Consider the following 20,608-nt stretch of genomic DNA (forward strand, 5'->3'; position numbering starts at 1 on the left):
AGCGACCCCATCATGGCTCCAGGTCCGAGCTGGGAGGAAGCAGACCAGAGCCACGTGCCCTCCTTCCAGGCAGGCCTGGGGCTTCAGAGGAAAGGACGCGCCACCCGCAGGGGGACAGCTGGCGAGAGCCAGGTGCTTTCAGTAATGCAAAGACAGAGGACCAAAGCAGCACAGGGGCTTTGCAGGCCGCCACGCTGCCCCAGCGCCTCAGACCCTGACACCTGCTTACGTAGGAGGAGCAGATTCTCTCCTCCTCCCCACTCCTAGCTGGGCTCGTGCCCTGTGAAACTCACATGCAGACCCTGAGTCCCCACTTCGGCGTGACCGACCACCACGGCCCCACCCTGGGACACTGTGAAGGACAGTCCCAGGTCCACGGTGAGCTGCGGCCCCGCTACTGGGTCGAGCTGGCTCCTGGCCTGCCCTGTGTTCTCGGAACCGCGAGTCCTAATCAACTTCTCTTGCACATACATTTCGGGGTCACCTGTCCTCACCACGCCTGGCTACCTACCCAACGAACTTTGCAGCACACCTCCCTGCACAGCCAAGGAAACAGGGACCCTGAGAAAGCAGGCAGCCCCCGAGGCAAGCATGGAGAAGGCGGCCTGCCCAGTGGGCTTCCTATGGACGGCGCCAAGGCCCTGCCCTTGGGCCCAGCTGGCCCAGGCCTACCCCTTGTAGCTCTAAGGCACTCCCAAGTCAACAGGCGCCAAACGGGCCCCCGGCAGCTGACCCTCCCTCCCCTGTGCTGCCCACGTGCCCCTCCTGAGGAGGTCTCCTAGAGATGCCCTCTTTCCCAGCAGTGGTCTTCTCCCTGCACCCCTGACAGGGTCACATTCCCAGCAGAGCCCACTGCACCCGACTCCCAGCCAGGGTGCGTGTCCCCCTCCTCCACTCACAGACACAACTAAGTAAACAGCAAAGAGCACAGGGCAGTCAGCGGAAAGGCACGGAAGGAGAGGCTGCCAGGGCCAGGGCGGAGCGGCCAGCCTGAAGGACCCTTTCCTGGACATAGCCCCATTCCAGGACGCTGCGCAGGAGCCCAAGCGTGGGCACCTTCTCCATGGGTGGCCCCAGTGCTGGACCCCCAGAACGAGGAGCAGATGGGCAGGGGAGTGTGGCCACCGCTCCAGCACACGTCAGGAGGGAGCACAGCAGTGTCCTGGGCTGGGGACGACGGTCACTGCCAATCAGGCACCTCAGCAGCCCCTTCCGGTGCCAGGGGCTTACAGTTAGTGGGGTCCTGCCACGGGCGGTCTCGCTTGGTTCTCACAAGAAGTCAGACAGGTGGGGAAAGGGACGTTCGCGCACTGCATGGAAGAGCCCCGGTTATGGTGGCGGGAGCCCTGTCAGGAGTGTGGCCAGGAGTGCGGCTCTCCCACTAGGGCCAGGGACGGACCCAGCCAAGCTGCTGGGACTGGGCAGTGAGAGGAGGCCCTTGGAGGTGCCTGCAGAAGACCAGCTGCGACAGCAGCCCCCACTGCAGCCCCTACTGCCAGCTACCACCCGCGGCCCTCACCTCGGGGAGGCCCCAGCGTCAGCAGGATGACCATGGCATGCACCACCAGGATGTGCATGGTGGCTGCCTCCCCGCTGGCCCAGCGCAGGAAGACCTGGTCCTGGGATTCGGACTGCAAGGAGAGGGACGGGTCAGAGGGGGCGGGCCAGCAGCTCAGGGCCATGACCAGGCTGGAGCGCGTGGAGAGGGTGAGGGGGTGAGGGCTGCAGACTTGGATCACCGTGGCGGGGCAGGGCGGGGCAGAGCGGGCCTCACCCAGCTGTAGACCTCCTCCCCTTCCTTGCTCTTGCGCATGCGCCGCACATAGCGGGAGAAGATGGCGAGCAGGGCGGCCAGCACGGCGTCGGACGTGGCGCTGTGGGAGAGCTTGGAGAAGAGGTGCGCCATGATGGTGGAGCGCTCCACGACCAGCCGAGCTACGTCCTGGTGGGTGGAGGGCATCAGTGGCTCCCAGTCCCTCCACCATCTGCCCCACCCTGGTCCCACCTCCCCGGCCAACGCCCCGCCATGCTAGGGAATCACGGGCCCCACGGGCACTCGGCGGAGGCGGTGGGCAGCACAGTTCACTCCACAGCCAGGCAGGCTGGGAGCGGCCAGCTGCACGACCGGGGGTCTCGGCTTCAGGTGAGCAAGTAGGACACCCCCGGCCATCATCAGAACCTCTGGACAGGATGTGGGGTTGGGAAGCAAACGCTGTAAGGGGCCCACACTGCCCACCAGCACTGCCCACTACTCTGCCCTTGCAGCCTGAGCTCGGCAGCCCAGAAAACACCTTCCCAACCTTAGTCCATCCCTGTGGCATGGGCCCGCTGTGAAAGGGGCCTCTGGACGGGGTGACTTCGGTAAAGCTGTGGCCAGCCGGATCAGGGTGGGACCTAACCCTGTAACTAGAGACGACAGGAAAGACCAGGGAGAAGCCTGGGCAGCGGTCAGAAGCTGGGAGCTAACAGAAGGTAGAGGAGAAAGAAGATGCCACCACGTGCAGCCACGCGACAGAAAAGCCAAGGAGCCCCAGAAACTGCTGCTCAAAGACCCTGGCCCTGGGAGGAAGCCACCGTGTGGCCTCTAAAACCGTGAGCCAGTAAATCCCTGTAGTTAAGCTGACCCTTGTGGGGTATTTATTTCAGCAGCCGAGAAACCAGGACCTAACCCCAAAGGAAGAGGCAGCGCTTACACCGACCCAGCCTGTGAGCCACTGGGCACCCGTGTCCCAGACCAAGATGGCTGCTCCAAAGGCTCTGCCCCAGGCGGTCTGAGTCCAAACACTACTTGCCTTGAGCCTGCAGCAGTAATGCCGAGAACACTGCAAACATGCCCCGGCCGTACACCCGACCAAAGATGCGGGAGAGAAAAGCCTCAGGCCGTGCAGGGCTGTCTTTTTTACCAGGTGTGCTTTCATGTCAGACCCAGCAAGCTGGGTTTTGAGAGAATTCCACTCCCATGACATATTCATTCATCCACCCACCCATCTGTCCATATACCCATCCACCCACCCATCTGTCTGTCCACTCATCGCTCTGCTCACCCATCCACCCTCTGTCTGTCCATATACCCACCCACCCACCCATCTGTCTGCCCACTCATCGCTCTGCTCACCCATCCACCCTCTGTCTGTCCATCTGTTCATCCTCTGCCCACCCACCCGTCCTACAAAGATCTGGGGCCCAGAGCAACAGGCAGCACGAACCAGAAACAAACCGCCAGGAAGGCGAGGCCAGAGAAGGCCCACCAGGAAACGGGTCCCGGGCAGAGGGGAACCGACGTTCCTGGGGTATACACGCCCTCGGCGCTAGGAACACGATGCTGGGAACCCACTGAGGACACCCGGGCCGCCCGGGCCTCTGCAGGTGGGGCACGCAGACGCCTCCTGGAGGTGTCCAAGCTACACGCCCCTCAACAAGGTGCCACCACTGCCCTGGGGCGCTGCCCTCACTGTTTAAGAACAACGGCCAGAAGGCGTCAATGGAGACAAAGGTGACCGGTGGGTGCCACTTATCCCAGCCCAGCAGCATCTGGTCTTTGTACCGCCCGCCCAACCGGCCAAGCACAGGCTGGGCACCAGGACACAGCCCTGGGCCTGCTCACCAGTGCCAGGTCGCTGTGCTGGCCCTGCTCCTCCACTGGCGTGTGCTGGGACAGGTAGACCAGGTAGGCGCTGATAGACTGTGGGTCCGTCTCCATGTGGATGGCCTGTGGAGAGAGGCTGCTGAGGGCGCTCCTCGGGCCTCCATGCCTGCGCCCTCGGCTCTGGCCCCACCCCATGCTCACCTGCTGCAGCGCCAGTGCGGTCGTGGTCCTGACGCTGTCAAACAGAGGCAGCCTGGGCAGGTCCCTCAGCAGCCACTGGTAGCCCTGCAGCATCTCGGTGTCCCCCGAGTCTTCCTCCTGGGGGTGGCTCTGCTCCTCCCCGTCCCGCAGGCTGCCCTCTGAGAGCACCAGCGACAGGCCCTGCGGCAACACCCGTGGAGCGCCTGTTCTAGAGGATGGGCAGGAGGGCCCGTCCCCAACTGGGGCAGGGGGCACACGACGTCCTGCTGCAGCTGATGCAGAGCGTGGGGTGGCAGGGGACCAGTCACTCTCCACACACGTCACCCATCGCCCAGCCAGGTGGAGAAAGGCTTCCAGTTCTTCCAAGTCTGGGTGACAGTGTCCTTCCCGTGCACGCGCATCAGCTCTAAAGGAAAAGCCCGGGCAGGGGGAGCCGCGTCCCAAGAGGCTCTCACCTTCATGGCCAGCGCCCTGGAGGCCATCTGGGAGGAGCTGAGGCGCCGCAGGAAGTAGTCCAGCACCTCACAGGTGGTCTGCTCGTCAGCCTTGGGGCCCAGCAGCAGGTCCTGCAGGCGGCCCAGCAGCTGCCGCTGCTTCTGCTGCCTCTGCGGGGACAAGGGGCCGGTGAGGGCCCACCTGGAGCCCGCGGGCCCGCCCACCTGGGGAGCACGGAGCACCGACCTGCCGCTTCTTGGCCTTCTGCTCTTTGCTCTCGCCCTCCTCATCCTCCTCCCCGGAGGCGGCATCGTCAGCAGCATCGTGCAGCAGGAACTCGCACAGACACTGCACGGGCAGCACATCCACGGAGCCCTCGCTGGACTGCACCAGGTCGGCCAGCCAGGGCATGGACTGTGAGGAGGCCTGGGGGCACAGGGGGAGAGGCGTGCTGGGATCTTGGCCCTGACCCAGCCTCGTACCACCTGCTGCCTTCCCTCCAGCCCACCTTCCGGAGAGCTGCCCGCCCTGCCTGCCCACCCACAATCCCCGAGGGCAGGTAGCAGCCGCCTCACGTGCTCACTGTGCCCACACCCGACGGGGACTGGCACATGGTCACGCTGGTGACTGAACATGGAGGTACTCACCAACTGGGGAGTCAGTACAAAGGCGGATCTGGTCCCCACGGGCTCTGCGCCCCCAGGCCCCCAGCACCCCACCTGTCTCCCTGAGGGCCACGGCTGGCTGCCCCCATGCTGGGCTCCCGCAGGCTCACCTGCCTCTGGATGATGTCGAGGAGGAAATCTGGGCTGCGGCTCCGGCACAGGAGGTGCCCGAGGCGCAGGGACTGGTTGAGGCCCTTCACCTGGTCCAGGATGTGGGGGGGCGGCCTGCGGGGGGGCCCTCTGGAAGGCACAGAGCACATGATGCGTCAGAAAGCCACACAGCCTCCCCCACAACCCAGGATGGGCCAGGGAGCGGTGCTGCAGGACAGAGGGGCTGTGTGAGAGCCACAGTCTCCCAGTGGTCCAGGCGCATCCCTCTCGCTTCTGAGGCGGCAGTGGGTGCATCCTCACGCCTGGGGCCTGGCCTCAGCCGAGACCTAACTGCATGGGCAGCCAGGAGAGGGAAGTGGGGACCAAGAGGTGGGGGTGTGGGGGATGTGCCATGCTGCGGTCCGGCCCTGCCACTTTCTGGCCACACCAAATCCCTCAGAGCCTGTGCCTCCAGGTCCCCAAGGTGTCTGGAATGCTCTGCGGGGCCCCACGCGGCTCCTACCGGGGGTCCAGGCCAGTAAGCTGGGACACGAGGAGGCTGCTGCTTTCGGTGATGGTCTGCTTGGTGGAGGCGGCGGCCAGGTGGCCCTCGAACGCCAGGATCTCCTGCTTCTCCCGCTGCGCGACCTGCAGCTCTCGGCTGGTCATCTCTGCGCGCGTCTCCTCGTCCGTCAAGGTGCAGGGCGGGTAGGAGTAATTGCTGGGGCCAAACACAGAGGACCTGTGGCTGCATCACTGGTCAGAGGCTGGTTCCCGTCAGATCACGCTCAAGGTCAAGGAAGGTCAAAGCTCATGGCGAGCCTCTCGCCTGGGGCCCAGCAGTCTGACAGCACGGAATGCTGTGAAGGCCACCAGCCTCCAAAGGGCCCAGCCCCTAAGACTGTCATCCACAGGACAACGGGGAGCCCCAAAACCAAGCCTGGTGAATGCTGGCCCCAAGGCCTTGGAGGGACGGCCCCCACTCAGTGCTGCCTGGCTGTCCAGAGCCACCACAGCCCTGTTCTGCCCCTCCCGGGTATATGCCCCGTCCCGGCTCTCCTGGAGGGAGGCAGACATACTTGGTCATCACCATTTCCATGAGCATCTTCAGCGTAGGGTACTCTTCCCAGGCGGCCAGACCTAGGGGCAGCAAGAGCACAGGGTGGGCCTGGCAGGAGTGCGGGTGCCCCCCACAAAGCATGTGACCCTGCCGTCTTCGAGCTCTTCATCAGACCCTGAGCTGGGCTCTACTCCGCACGTCCTGACAAAGACGCCCACAGCGGAAGAGACTGTGATGCTGGCATGTCCATGCGCCCACGAGCCGGCCAGAGAGAACGCTCACCAATGTTTTCTGGGTTAAACGCAGCCACCACGAGCAGGAGAGGCCATGCCTTCCAGTAGAGGGTGGAGATGGCGAGGTTCGGAGGCTGATACCTGAAACACAACCAGGGTGGAGCCCGCAGGCCTCCTGCATGCACCCAGCCCCCAGCAGGCGCTCACCAGGGACTGCCCAACTGGGCCACCACATCAGAACTCTGATGTCCAAGTTTCTGACACCATAACGCCCCCTCAGGAATGGGTCCTACAGCAAAACTTGTCCCAGCCCACAGAGGTGTGGACAGCTGCCCTCTCACAGCGCAAAGCACAGCCCCAGCACCCAGCAGTCTGGGATCCAGCTCTGCCACTCAGTGCCCCTGGGCAAGTGGACACCTGGCCAAGCTCAGGTACCCATCAGGAAAATGGGACCAGCTGTCGCTACAGTAATAGATACTGTAGATCCTTGATAATGCCAGTTAGTGCTCCTACTACTGGCATCAGGAAACTAGAAACAACCCCACAGCCCACCTTTACTAACTAATTAAGTTTGAAAATCACCTAGCACAATTATAATTAAACAAAGAATAGTCCTTTCAGATGATGAAACAGGTGCAACCATGAGAAAGAATGAAGGAAACCTGGAGAAAAGGGCCTTGGAGAGATATCCAAATACGCCGCCAGGTGAGAAAGCCGACCTGGAAAACTGAGCAGGAACAGTAAAGGTCAAGACAAAAAAGAAGAGAAGAAAAAAAGTTCTACGCACATTAGCACCAAAAAGAATAAATGCTTAGATTTAACTTAAAAGCAAAAAGTAAACACTGAAAACTACAAAATGACACTGAAAGAAATGAAAGCCCTAAACGAATGGGAAGGCGCCCGCTGTGCAGGTCGTAGGACTTCACGTGGGTAAGAAGGCGATACTCCTCAGATCGGCCTCCAGATCAGCGCGACCCCTTTCAAAACCCAAGTTGATTTTTTTTGCAGAAACTGACAAGCTGATTCTAAAATTCACATGGAAATGCAAGGCCCCCAAACAGCCAAGACCATTCTGAAAAGGAACAGAGCCGGAGGGACCCTTCCTCAGGCCTGAGCTCAGTACTAAAGGCACGAGCTGGCACAAGGCAGATGCACATCAGTGGCTGGAAGTTGAGTCCAGGAACAAACTCTCATGTTTATGTCCAACCGATGTCAAAAAGGCATCAAAGTAATTCAATGGGAAAAGAATAGTCTTTTCAACAAATACTCCGTGTGCAAAAGAATGAAGAGGGCGCTCACCTCACACCACACACAGAGACTCAGAATGGCTCCAAGGCCTAACATAAGAGCTAAAACTATGAAACTCTCAGAAGATAACACAGGGACAGATGTTCACGACAGGTTTGGCAATCATTTCCCAGATGTCACCGAAAAGCACAAAAAACCAAAAGAAAAAAATTGATAATTGGACTTCGTTAAAATTGAAAACTTGAACAACGAAGGCCATTATCAAGAGAGTGAAATGACAACCTACCAAATGCAGGAAGACATCTGTAAGCTGTGATTCTAATAAGGGTATAGTATCCAAGTCTCACCACTCGGTAGTAAAAAGACAAGCAACCCAGTTTAAAAACGGGCATGGGGCTTAAATAGACTTGCTCCAAAGAAGACAGGCAGATGGCCAACAAACACATGAAAAGATGCTCCACGTTACTAGGCACTAGAGAAATGCAAACTGAAGCCCCAGTGAGATACCCTTCCATGCCGGCCAGGGCACCAGAGGCAGAGAAACCAAGATTAACAAGTGTTGGTGGGAATGCGGAGGAGTCAGAGCTTTTATACACTGCTGTGCTGGTGGGAATGTTTGGGAAACCTTGTGACCATTCCTCACAAGGTTAAACACAGAGGTCCCACAGGCCCGGGAGAAATGGAAACACACACCCACACAGAAACCTGCCAGGGATGGTTCAGGGCAGCGCCAGCCATGACACCCACCACTGGAAAAGCAGAGGTCTGCCAACTGATGAGGAGACAGACAAAACCCAGTCTGTCTCAAAGTGGAGTGGTATCCAGCCAGAAAAAGAAACAAAGCTCTGATCTACATTACAACATGGGTAAGCCTTAAAAACATCATGCTGATCTCCTAATATAACTTATGCAGAAAGTTGACTGAACACCTTAAGTACATGGAACTTTGTATAGAACATGAGATTTTGTTGGTCTGTCCAGGTGATGCCCCGATGAATCCCAGAGTGATTTGATCAGCGAGTGGAAAAGTATTTGCAAAGTCCACTTTGGGGAATGGTGAGAACGGGGGAAAACTCAACTTCCCCAAGTTGAATTCTTGATATTCTCACAAGCAGTGTGGACAACCAAAGCTATAGGCTGAGCCCCCAGTCTTGGGGTTTGTTCATATGAAACTTAACCCCACAGGGGATAGGTCAAGTCTACTTAAAATTTAGGCCTAAGAGTCATCCCCAAGAGAACCTCTTTTGTTGCTCAGATGTGGCCCTTCTCTCCAGCCAACACAGCAAGCAGACTCACCACCCTCCCCCTGTCTACGTGGGACATGACTACCAGGGGTGTGGATCTTCCTGGCAGCGTGGGACAGAAATCCCAGAATGAGCTGAGATTCAGCATCAAGGGATTGAGAAAAACTCCAGAATGAGCTGAGACCCAGCATCAAGGGATTGAGAAAACCTTCTCGACCAAAAGGGGGAAGAGTGAAATGAGACAAAGTGTTAATGGCTGAGAGATTCCAAACAGAGTCGAGAGGTTATCCTGGAGGTTATTCTTATGCATTAAGTAGATATCACCTTGTTATCCAAGATGTAACGGAGAGGCTGGAGGGAACTGCCTGAAAATGTAGAGCTGTGTTCCTGTAGCCATGTTTCTTGAAGATGATTGTATAATGATAAAGCTTTCACAATGTGACAGTGTGATTGTGCAAACCTTGTGTCTGATGCTCCTTTTATCTACCTTGTCAACAGATGAGAGGAACATATGGAATAAAAATAAATAATAGGGGGAACAAATGTTAAAATAGATTTAGTTTGAAATGCTAGTGATCAATGAAAGGGATCAGTAAGGGGTATGACCTGTAAAATTTTTTTTTTCTGTTTGTTATATTTTTCTGTTGTTTTTTTATTTCTTTTTCTGAATTGATGCTAATGTTCTGGGAAATGATCATGATGATGAATATGCAACTATGTGAAGATATTGTGAATTGCTGAGTGTATGTGTTGGGAACGTTTGTTTCTTGTAATTGTTTTTAATTAATAAAAAAATTTTTAAAATTTTAAAAATCAGTATGCTCTGCTTTTGAAAGATTATAAATAAAATTTATTTTCTCTAAGGGGGAAAAAAAACAAAAAACAAAAAACATCATGCTGAGCTGAAGCCAGATCCCAAATGGCACAACACTGCACAATTTCATCCACGAGAAAGGTCGAGAACAGACAACTCATGCAACGGGGTGTGGGCTTGTTTCAGGCTGAGCTGCTCTCAAGTTACATCACAGTGGTGACTATGCAGCCCGTGACTACGATAAAATTCACTGAATTCTTCTTCATATGAGTGAGCTGTACAGTATGTGAATTATATCCTGACAAAGTTGTTTAAAACACTGAGCATAAACGCATCATCTAAGTGCGGGGGCGTGACGGGGGCTCCGTGTCAGAGCGCTCGCCTGCCGTGCTGGAGACCCGGGTTCAGTTCCCGGTGCCTGCCCATGCAAAAACAAAAAAGCAACAAAGTGTGCACACTAGCAAACAGTGGAGAAGAGAATCAAAATACAGAGACCCCCAAAAGAAGAGATACGGGAATGAACCGCCAAACCCTGTTCCTGGGGGAAAACAGGCCGCATGTCATCTGACAGACTTCAGCCTCGGGGGCCTCTGAGCTTACCTGGGGAGTCCAGGGCAGGGGGGGTGAAGGGTCCTGGGGAACAGTGTGGTTGTGGTAGGCACGGCCTGTCAGCCTCCAAGACCGAGCACAGGACCCGAGCAGGCAAGCCCCTGAGCACGGGGACATCCTGCCTGGTTGTGGGAGGGGGAGGCTGCAGAGCTTCAGTCTTACCCTGGGGGGAGCTGAATGTTCTCGGGGTGATGGTAGGTACACAGGTTCAGGACGGCGTCAATCAGCTGGATTCTCTCCACCTTCAGCACCTCCACATCTAGAACCCAAAGCCACACAGCTCCAGAGCCCCTCCAAGGCTGCCTGGTGGCTGTCCCAGCCAGGACGCAGGGTCCCGGGACCCCAAGGACAGGCACTGGCTCTCCCAGAGCAGGGGCAACCTGTGGCTCAGACAGAGCCCGGGCAGCAGACGTGAAGGGAGAGGAGGGAGACAGCACTGATACTGATGGGGGAAACTGAGGAATGGCTGCAGCCTCGGGCATCTGAGCCGGGTCTTAGAGAGGAAACAGGGCTGTACAGGGAGAGCAGCACAGCCCAGCAGGGGGAGAGAGCTTTGCGCTGTGGAGAGGCACGGCGTTTCCCGAGGACAGTGGTCCCGCAGGGCCCAGCAGTGCGTGCAGGGCGGGAAGGCAGGGGCAGCGTATCAGGGACTCCCGCGCCAGGCTAAGAGGTTCAGCTTCGGGGCCGCAGGCAGTGGGAGACGTCTAAGTTTCACACGTGAGAACCCGTTTCTCTGTCCCTCCAGGCCTCTGAAGAAGAGCGAGGCGAGCTGGAGTAGTAGTTCCTGCACAGCGCATAATCACACCGAGCACAGAGGGCCAGGAGGAAACTCCACAAACAGTGCACTAGACTAAATCACTGCTAAGACACACGGGCACTCTGAACCAGGTCACCAGGCCTCCCAAAAAACTCACAGCCCACAGGCAAGCGGGGGGCGGAAGGCCTAGCCGGAACACAGGGAAGACCGGAGGCCGCTGGCCACTGGAGGCACAACGGCTGTGGCAGGCGCCAGCAGGACGTGCGTCAGGTCTGGAAGGAGGGCGGGGGCCAAGGGGAAAGCCCAGGCCTCACCCACAGCTCACCGTCTGCCTGCACAGCTGCGGCTCTTTTCACCAGGTGGTCGGCCAGCTCCATGGCGTCAGCAGGGCCGAGCGGCAGCTCCCGCGACAGCCCGATGACCAAGATGCGCATGAGCGTGTCCTCCAGGATGGGCACCTCAGAGCAGAGGCGGAGGAAGAAGCTGTGGGCAGAGGGAGCAGCGTGGCAGGCGCCCGCCCAGCGGCACAAGAGCTCAGGGCTGTCCCTGCTCCCACGTTCTTTCCCCTGAATCTGAACCTCCCCTTCCAGGAAGCAGCCCTGACTGTGCCGCCTCTGCTGAGGGAGGGGCTGGGAGGCCGCCCACCCTCTTGTAGCACCCTGCTCCCGAGGCCTCGCGGGGAGGCAGGAGGAAGGCGAGGCAGCTCCCCAACCTGCAATGAGCTGAACCAGTGGGCAAAGAGGATCAGCACATCCAGCCTGAGCGAAGCTCAAGGCTGGCTGCAGGCAGAGCCCTGACCGGCCAGCTCTTCCTGGAGCAGAGCCCCTGGCTGAAGCTGCTCATCAGCCCCAGCCCCGAACCCAGTGCCAGGCAGGCCTGCTCACTTGCGGTCGCTCTCTGGAGGCCAGTTGTCCCATTTGTAGTACGTCTCTGGCTGCTCCGTAAAAAGCACCTTATGGAGGCTGGGGCAAGAGTGCAGAGTTGAGAGATCAGAACGTAAGCACCGAAGGGTCCTGTCCCACCACTGCCCCGTGTCTCTGGGTGGGATCTGGCATCCCCTGGGCAGAAGCTGTGATGGGGATTTGCTCCACAGCAGGAAGCTGCTGGGGAAGCCCCAGGTCTGTGGTTGCTGGAAGGTAACTGAGTGAAGTTTTCAGGGTCCTGCACAAGTACAGCACTCAGCCAGCCAGCCACCACGTCCATCCCCGGCCCTGCGGGAGGCTGCACACACAGGGGACCTCAGCGCTGGTCAGAAAACCAATGTGCTGTGTATAGCACACCTGGCCCTGGGGCTGCAGGTCAGTGGGGCGGCCACCTCTGCGGCGGCAGGCTCTGTTCTGTGAACCCCATCACTCGTCTCAAGTCAGGGGCGGTTGGGAAGAGGGGTCGTGCCAGGGGAGTGCAGCAACACGGCTGCTCGCCGCCCTGGAGCCGTCCAACCTGAGGGCCTAGGGTCGTACCAGTGCACATAGTCCTTGGGGGCGAGTTTGCTGATGGAGGGGACCACAGTGTGGAGCCACCAGACCGCATCCCGCTGGATGGCAGCGATCTGGTTCTGGAAGGCACGCAGCACCTCGAGGTCTGGGACAGACAGGCAGGAGGTGAGGGCCATGGGCACCTCACGTCTCTGCCAGTTGTACCATCTGGGCCCACCCCGTCCTCTCCCCAGCCGGGTCACTCAGGAGACATTCTGCAGCCAGGGAACTGCTGCCAGGCCCGGGTCCTGCTCCTTACTCTCCCAACCAGGTGGCAAAGCAGTGCCTGCCCCTTACTCTTCTTCTCTCCTTTGTCCCAGGCGACCCCTGCCTCCTTCACCTGGGCAGTGATGCCCAGCATCATGGACACAGCCAGCAGGTCCGTCACGTGGATCACAAACCGCTCCTGCAGGCACAGCACAGGTGGCAGTGGGGTGGAGGAGTGACCAGGGAGCCAGGCAGGGGGGCGCCTAGCCCGGGCAGGGCCACGGGGCTGGAGGGTGAGGGCAGCAAGGCCTTCGCCAGGCCAGAGCAGGCTCAACCTGCCACACGTGAGCCACCAGCAACATCCTTGGGGTGGTATCTGAGACCCCCACAATCCGCCCCAACCCCTCCATTTAGCACCACCTCCCCCACATCCAGTCACGCTCTGAAATCTAGCCAGGCAGACACGGGCCCCTCTAGTGCAGTCTGCCCTCTGCGTCTCCCTGTGCACGCCATCTGTGCCTCCAGTCTGCCCTGCCCCGGCCCACAGCTGCTGCTGTGCTCCCATCCACCTACCTCGCCCAGGTTGCCACCCCCAGGACTGACCCAATGGGACACTCCTCTGTCCTTGCAAAGGATGGTGCTTACGCTTCCCCGAGGGGCTCACCACGGGGGGCCCTACGTGAGAGCTGCTGGTGGAACCTAAGACCCTCCCCCATCTCTGCACCCTGGCCAGTGGCCCGGTGCCTGGCAGCGTGCACACGCCGAGCTGGGCAGGCCAGTGACCGGGCCCCACGGGCTGGCGGTGGGCCCCAGCGCTAAGAGACGCGTTCCAGGCCCCCCACGAGCCCCGGCCCGGGGGCCCACCTTGAGCTCCATGTCCAGGTGCTGTGGCTCCCGGCGCTCCTGCATGAGGCCAAGGCAGAAGGCCTGGAAGTTGACCTCGTGCTTGGTCTGCTTGACAATCTCCCGCAGCAGCGCCCGTGAGGCCCGCAGGTAGTCGTCCTTGCTGGCCAGCAGGTCCTGGAACACCACGGCCAGGAACTGGGCAGAGAGAGGTCGCTCAGGGACTGCAGTTCCCCACAGCATGCACCCCCGCGGCCCTGCAGGGAGCGCCCCCGGAGCCAGCTGGGGTGCGGTCCCCACTGGTGCCCGAAGCAGACAGGAGGGTCAGCACACATGGCATGTGCCTCAGCCGGCTCAATCCAGGCAAAACCGGGGGCCCCTCTGCCACAGACTGTCGGCTCGGAGACCAGAGCCCACATCTTCCTACTGCCCTGGCAACTGGCCCCCTGGGGGTCAAAAGAGGGCACAGCCTGACTGACGGGCACGGGCTCAGAGGGGCGGGGCTACACGCCAGCACCTGGCTGCAGGAAGGAAACGCAGGCTCAGCCCTGCCCCACCCTCAAACCACCCTAAACCTGACAATTCCCACCTGGACAGCGAACCAACCCCCACGTTTTCCTAAAAGGCTGGGCTCTGAAGGTGATGAGAGGCTGGTCATCAAAGCTGATACTGCATCTACCTGGCTGCTGCCCACACACGAGCCCAGACCAGAAAGCTGAGCTGTCACTAACCCCAACAGCAACCACAATGACGACAGGGTCGCTTTCTCAGGCTCGCTCTTCAGAAGGGCCACTTGGATCCAAGGGACTCAGACCCAGGGCCCCAAGGCCGGCCCCAGGAGGGCTGCCAAGCTACCACTGCACCTGGCCAGGTGAGACAGGACCTCAGCCTGGAAGCCCGGGCGGCTCTTTAAGGCTCGGCGCTATGCCCTCCCAACCAAACTCAGTTCCAGTTTCCAAGAAAAATGTCACAGCTACAACTGTCCCGAGTCTGCACTGGCTAAAATCAACGGCTCGGGTGCCGCCACGCCCGCCACCTGCAGAGCCCCCAGGCGCTCTCCGGAACAGCGCCGTCTTAAGCTTCGTCTAACCCTCTAAGGGACGACGGACGACGCGTGGGCTTCTCTCCAGCCCAGAATGCCCAGCACGGGTGGGGGGTGTCCCGGCGGGAGGCCTGCCCCAAGGGAGACGCGGCGAGCCAGGCCCTACCTTGGGTGCTAGCTCGGAGCTGTGCTGCAGGGCGGTGTGCAGCACCTGCATGTTGCTGGGGTTCCGGGCGCTGGACAGCTCGTTGAAGATGACGAACTTGATGGTGGTACCCAGGTTGTCCCTGTGTGCATTCAGCAGCTCCCTGGCAGTGAGGCCCGGACACACAACAGCTGGCGAGGGCCCGTGGACGCCACCTACCCGCTCGAGCCACACAGCCCCCTTCCAGCCCCCCACCCGGCCTGCAGGCCTGTGCCCAGCCGCCCCCGACCCCCCACGCACCTGATGCAGAGCATGTAGTGGTTGAGGAGCACCTTGGGCTTGAGGCGGATCTTGACCAGGTGGGAGATGACATCCACGTCCTCGGGGCTCTGCGTGCTGCAGTTTACACAGGCCGACATGAGCAGGTCCTGGGCCGGCCTGGTCAGCTGTGGGGAGGGGCGGCCCACTCACCCTCAGGCCCTGGCACCTGCACCCATGTGCCCCCAGGGCCACAGCTGCCCCTGGCCGGGTCTCTGCACCCCGCCCTGGGCCCCCGCCAGCCCTCCACCTTCGGGTTCTGCAGCCACATCTCCAGCTTCTGCACGGCCATCAGCCGGACCTCCTTGTAGCCGCAGGTGGAGGTGAGCAGCCGCAGCAGGTTGCGGGAGACGTTGTCAATGGGCTGCCGCCGGTTCAGCTGATCCCTCAGCACATCAAGGACGTACTCCTCTACACTCTCAGCCAGGTCGTCGTACCTAGGCCCGGGGGGGCAGGGAGAGGAGTCTCTGCTCGCTGGGGCCTCGCAGGAGGGGCCAAACCAGCCAGGAGGGGCCCGGACGAGGCTGCGGAGAGGCACACCTACCTGGGCATGAGCTGGCCCTCCTGCTCGGGACTCAGTTTCTCCTCGGCAATGAGGAGCTCCGTCTGGCTGTCCTCCTCCTCGGTGAGGGAGGGGTGAGGGCTGCTCCCTGCACAGGAGACCCCGTGGAACCCATGCAGAGGGGAGCACGGGGACCACCGCCCCCCACAGGCTAGGAAGCACCCCCTTCCCGCCCAAGGCCCACCTGACATCTTACCAGCACTGAGGTCGCCCCCGCCGCGCCCCACCTCCCCCTGCAGGAGCATGCTCCTCGGGGGCATCTTGGTATTGAACGCCGTCTGGACGCTGTCCACAAACGCCTTGCAGTGTGGGCTGTCCACCCAGACCCGCTCCCCCAGAGAGTCTTCGATGTACACCTGCTCGGGCGGGAGCGCTCGGTCAGGCCCAGGCTGAACCCCACCTTCTGCCCAGTCAGACAGGGCTCTCTGGTGCCCTCTATTCCCGGGGGGGACTTGTCCTGGCTCCCCTGACCCAGCCACTGTAAGGGCAAGCAAGGGCTCTCTATGGCCCGGTCAACCGGTGGGAAGGGCACTGGTGGGGCCTGCTAACCACCTAGCAGGGCAGACACAGCGGTATGCAGGCTCGCGTGCCTGGAAGAGTGGCCCACGGACACCCTCAGCGAGTGTCCCTCTTCTCCCAGGTGCCCAGCAGGCTGGCCCCTCTCCCTGGGCGCACCACTCTGCTCTCCTTATCACGAAAGCAGGTCTGTACGGGGCCCCCCAGGAGAGGTGTGCTCACCTTAACAAAGATCTCGGGCCAGTTCTCGTCCTCCTCGTAGGCGGCCATGAGGAGATTGCAGGCCAGCACCGACACCAGGCTGTTCCCCTTGGCCTTGAAGTTGATGGAAGCATCCCGCCGCAAGAGGCTGCACAGGGCCTGGGGCCAGGGGAGCAGAGGCCTCGCCCCTCAGTTCCACCCACAAAGACGGGTGCCAGCGCGGTTCCAGGGCGAGGCACGGGGCGAGGGGGCACGGAGAGGGGAAAGCAGGACCCAGGACCCCACCAGCCTGTCGCCCCACCCTGCCCAGGACCAAGGAGAGGAGCCCAGTTCTCACCTCAATGACGCCCTCCGTGGCGAAGATGTTGGGCTTGATCTTGGCCAGGTACATGAGGCTCAGGTACAGGGTGCTGTCTGGCTTGGCCCGGGTGACCTTCAGCTGCCTGACCGCTCCGCACAGCACCCCCTCAATCCTGTCATCATTGCCCTCCAACTCAGCGGCCTCGATCTCATCCAGCAGCACCGTGGGCAGAACTGGCAGGTGCAAGCAGAAGGTTTCCAGTTGGAGGACCGCCCCCCAGGGGACCAACAGGGCGAGTCATCAGAAACCCCGAGCCCTGCACCGCCCAGCACGCCAGCCCTTTCGGAGCATCCTCACACACACGGGGGACAACAGTCTCGTCCCAGCGATCAGAGGCTCACACAGCCACGGCCCGCCGTCCCGCTGCGTGCGCCATCCACTGCCTGCATCTGTAGCGTCTGCAAAGAGCACCGGGCCTGGAACCCAGTTACTTGGTCACTGTACAAATTTATTTTTTTAGAAATTCCGTCCATTTTGCCTAAGTTTTCAAGTTAACTGGCACGATGCTGTCCACAGTCCCCACTCTTTATTTCTGCTGCATCTGTGCTTGTTTCTTTTTTCACCCTAACATAGTTTATTGTGTCTCTCTCTCTTTTTTTTTTTAATTTTTTTTTACTGGACCTACCTTGTCAGAATTCCTTCCGTTTTAACAGTCTACAAAGAGCCAACTGTGGGTTCAGTGGATGCCCTCTTTTCCAGGTTATTAAGTTCAGCTCTCACCGTCACCACCTCTTCCCTTCTACCTCCTTTGGGACAATCCCATTCCTTTTTAGCTGTTCTTCTGCCGGATGCTCAGCTCCTCAGTCTCCCCTCATGACAAGCACACACAGATGCAAATGCTCCCAAGAAGGGTTTCAGCTAGAACACACATTCGCTAGAGGCATTAGAAGGTTCTTGGCAGGCGTTTTCCAATTTTCATAACGATTTCTTCTTTCACCCAAGAGTTATTTAAGATTGTCTTCTTAAACATAGATACAAAAGGAGGTGTTGTCATTTATTTCTAAGTTAACTTCGCCAAGGAGAGAGGAGTCAGCAGCATTTGCTGAGGCTTTCCAGAACCAGCTATAAAGGACAGGGCTGCAGGATTGATTGGCGCTTTCAAAGGTTCTGGCCTTGCACAAATTCTGAACATCACATGCCATCAACAGCCAGATTCAGTTTCCTATTTTGCTAAAAATGCCTTGTATTTGTAAAGTTCTTTATCATTCAGAACATACTTTTCATAACTGCGTCTCATTTAATCTTCAAAGCCACCTTTTGGTGAGGGGGAGATGCCTTCTTCATTTGAAGGGGAGAAGGAAAATGGCATAGCCCAGTTGGCAGGTGAGAAGACAGGGCAGGTCAGGCCCTCAGCACAGAGGAGTCCCAGCCTTTGCCAGCTTGGCTCTTGCTCAGTCAGTTCTGCTCCCCACTGCCTCTGAACTCCAAGTGACCCAGATGCAGACACTGTCCACACCTCTGGGCCACACTGCTCGCCACCATGTGCCAGCCAGGCCACACCCAGACCGAGCCCTGGCACAGCTTCATTCCCCAGGAAGACGGCTCTGCTTCGCCTGTCTTCCTGCCAGCATTCTTTACCGCCTGTAACAATATCATCCATCCTGCAGACCTGATCTCACGCTGCAATTCTGACGTGCCTTCTCCCTACCTGAGCAGTCAGGACACCTGACTGCTCAGCCCCTTAGTGGGACTTACTCCGCGGAGCTTTGAGTTACAGTCACCTGGCGCCTCTGAGGGTCTGCACTCTGGGGGCAGGAGCCACAGGCTATTTATCCTCACACCCCTGTGACTCCACATTCATGGTCTCAATAACATGTGGTGGGTTCAGTTAAACTGATAGACCATTACCAAAGCTGTCAAGACGTTCTGTCTCGTAACTCCTACAAAGAATTTAACCTAAAGAAATGCTCCCACACAATCAAAAATACACAGACAAGGTCTGCTCTCAAACCTACGAGGACCCACGGGCTCAGTGTCTGGGCCTCAATCTCTCTAATAGATCTACCCCACAGGATGCTGTGGGGCCATTAAAGACAACCCCTGGGAAGCTCACACAGAAGCGTAGGGAAAACAAGAGATTCGCACCACGGTAAAAACACCTGTGTGCGTAGTGAAATCATGATCGAGCTTCTATTCTTCTTTTAGGTCTTTAATGTTGTAATGCGTTTTCAACTGGAAAAGGCGGGGGTAAAACGCTTTACTGTTTGCACCTGGGTGGGGAGATACACGCGAATGCAGACCCAGCCTCTCCAGGTGAGGGGACACACGAGGTATCCCAGCCACGAGAGAAGAGCCTCACCTGCCACACTTGCCACTGGTCCCTGTGCTCAGGGTAGCTCCTGCAGAGCAGATGCTCACCAAACGACTACCAGGTTAACTAAAGCTCCCACAGGAGAGCAGCTGGCAGCAGGCTAGGGGTGCACTGACCCTCATGCAGCAGCTTCTTCTGTACCCCTTCCCTGAAGGTGGGGAGAACACAACGGCGGAGGTCCTCCTCTCACCCCACACGTCACAGCTGATGAAGCATCTGCACACAGCAGTCTTGTTAACTCCTAAACCCTATTACTTTTCACCCCAACTTTACAGAGAAGGCCAACAAGGCTCACTGACCTGTCCAATGTCAGAAACTTGCTCTTACAATGTGACTGTGTCATTCTAGATCTCCCTGTGTGCTGCCCCCACCCCACCTCTCTCCTAGGCCATCTCGCCCTGGGCCACCTTAGTATTTCCCTGATTCTTGTCAAGGAATTTAGAAGTGAAGGTGGAATAAAGGCACCTGTACGAGAGGTGCTTTGGAGAATGAATTCTCAGATGAACAAACTGCCCTGTTAAGACATCTAGTCTCATCCGTCCTCTCTCAGGACCCTGACGGTGCTAAGCCTGGGAGGTGTCCACTAAACGCTGCTGGACTCACGAGGAACAGGGTACGTGCTCTGAGGAGCCCAGGGCCTACTTTACCTTCAATCGGTACCACAGATGGTTCTTTAATGGAAGGAGAAATAGCTCGTTTTTCTGCCACTGCAGCCTCAGCCAGGCGCCCCAGGGCACTCAGAGGTGGTGTGGAGGAGAGTTTGGGGCGTTTGGTGAGGCCAGTCAGGCCTGAGGAACCCGATAAAGCAGCTGCAGCATCCCGCTTGCGCTCTGAAGGCAGGCCGGAAGGGGCTGGCTTCAGGAGGGTAGATGCTGTTTTCGATTCATTGGCCTGACCCTTTGAGCCCAGAGCAATGAAATCTCCTGGAGGAGGGTGTCCTGCACAGAAGGGAAAGAGAATACATCCAATCTCCTGTTATTTCAGAGAGAGTTAAACAATGATGAGAGAAGGCACAAAACAAGCCCGAGGCTACTTAGCAAGTCAACAGCTAAACTGAGACTGGTATAATGTAGTATCAAGGATGACCAGCAGTTATGCAAAGCTTACCACTTACAAGTATTAGTTTATTTAATCCTTATGAGTTTCCAAACAGGGTAAAGGACAAGGAGCCCCAGAGAGGCTGAACATGCCCAGGGGTGCAGAGGGTGGAAAGACAAAACCGGAATGCAACTCCAGAGCCTGAGTTTTTAACCACCTTCCTGACGCTGCCCTCAACTACATTATTCTCCGATTCCTGCCTAGAGCCTTGGATGCACCACCTGAAACAAGGTGACAGTCTCCCAGGGGAGGCCACAGCGTCCAAAATCCACCAAGGACTCCAGAAGCTCTTAGGACCGAGGTTTCTTTCTAGACCTCATTGCTAGAAACATACTTTACTGCTAAATAAGCTCCAACTTAGGCCAAAGGGCAAAGCTGAGAAGTCCCCAAAGAGCCCGTTGCTGCTCTCACTCGCCTGAAGGTTTGGCCGCCGCGCTGGGCCTCCGGACGGCGGCAGGCTTGGCACGGTTCATTCTGTCCCCTTCCCCTCGCTGCTGCTGTGTCACCTGAAAGACAGCGCGACATCATTCATTCATTCCTTCCCCTGCCGTGCAGGGACTGAGGACCTAGGGGACGAACGGGGCCCG

General features: G+C 58.5%; 1 protein-coding gene across 2 annotated transcripts in view; it reads right to left on the reverse strand.

Annotated features, from left to right (window-relative positions):
- INTS1 (integrator complex subunit 1) overlaps positions 1-20,608 on the reverse strand; it is a 34,786-nt gene that overhangs the window by 13,831 nt on the left and 347 nt on the right. For both annotated transcript variants that reach the window (XM_077140402.1, XM_077140401.1), the window contains exons 2-26: positions 20,437-20,527; positions 19,571-19,861; positions 16,589-16,785; positions 16,273-16,410; positions 15,731-15,890; positions 15,517-15,622; positions 15,223-15,409; positions 14,955-15,100; positions 14,676-14,817; positions 13,489-13,665; positions 12,715-12,823; positions 12,403-12,523; positions 11,827-11,904; positions 11,268-11,425; positions 10,348-10,444; positions 6,320-6,411; positions 6,057-6,117; positions 5,501-5,698; positions 4,998-5,127; positions 4,469-4,648; positions 4,243-4,392; positions 3,788-3,967; positions 3,605-3,709; positions 1,775-1,942; positions 1,520-1,631 (exon numbers count right to left, since the gene is read on the reverse strand). In XM_077140402.1, coding sequence (XP_076996517.1) covers positions 1,520-1,631; positions 1,775-1,942; positions 3,605-3,709; positions 3,788-3,967; positions 4,243-4,392; positions 4,469-4,648; positions 4,998-5,127; positions 5,501-5,698; positions 6,057-6,117; positions 6,320-6,411; positions 10,348-10,444; positions 11,268-11,425; positions 11,827-11,904; positions 12,403-12,523; positions 12,715-12,823; positions 13,489-13,665; positions 14,676-14,817; positions 14,955-15,100; positions 15,223-15,409; positions 15,517-15,622; positions 15,731-15,890; positions 16,273-16,410; positions 16,589-16,785; positions 19,571-19,861; positions 20,437-20,494 — 3,541 coding nt within the window. In that variant the 5' untranslated portion in view covers positions 20,495-20,527. The remainder of the gene's footprint in view (positions 1-1,519; positions 1,632-1,774; positions 1,943-3,604; positions 3,710-3,787; positions 3,968-4,242; positions 4,393-4,468; positions 4,649-4,997; positions 5,128-5,500; positions 5,699-6,056; positions 6,118-6,319; positions 6,412-10,347; positions 10,445-11,267; positions 11,426-11,826; positions 11,905-12,402; positions 12,524-12,714; positions 12,824-13,488; positions 13,666-14,675; positions 14,818-14,954; positions 15,101-15,222; positions 15,410-15,516; positions 15,623-15,730; positions 15,891-16,272; positions 16,411-16,588; positions 16,786-19,570; positions 19,862-20,436; positions 20,528-20,608) is intronic.

This window comes from Tamandua tetradactyla, chromosome 23 (genome assembly GCF_023851605.1).
Source record: "Tamandua tetradactyla isolate mTamTet1 chromosome 23, mTamTet1.pri, whole genome shotgun sequence".
NCBI lineage: Eukaryota > Metazoa > Chordata > Mammalia > Pilosa > Myrmecophagidae > Tamandua > Tamandua tetradactyla.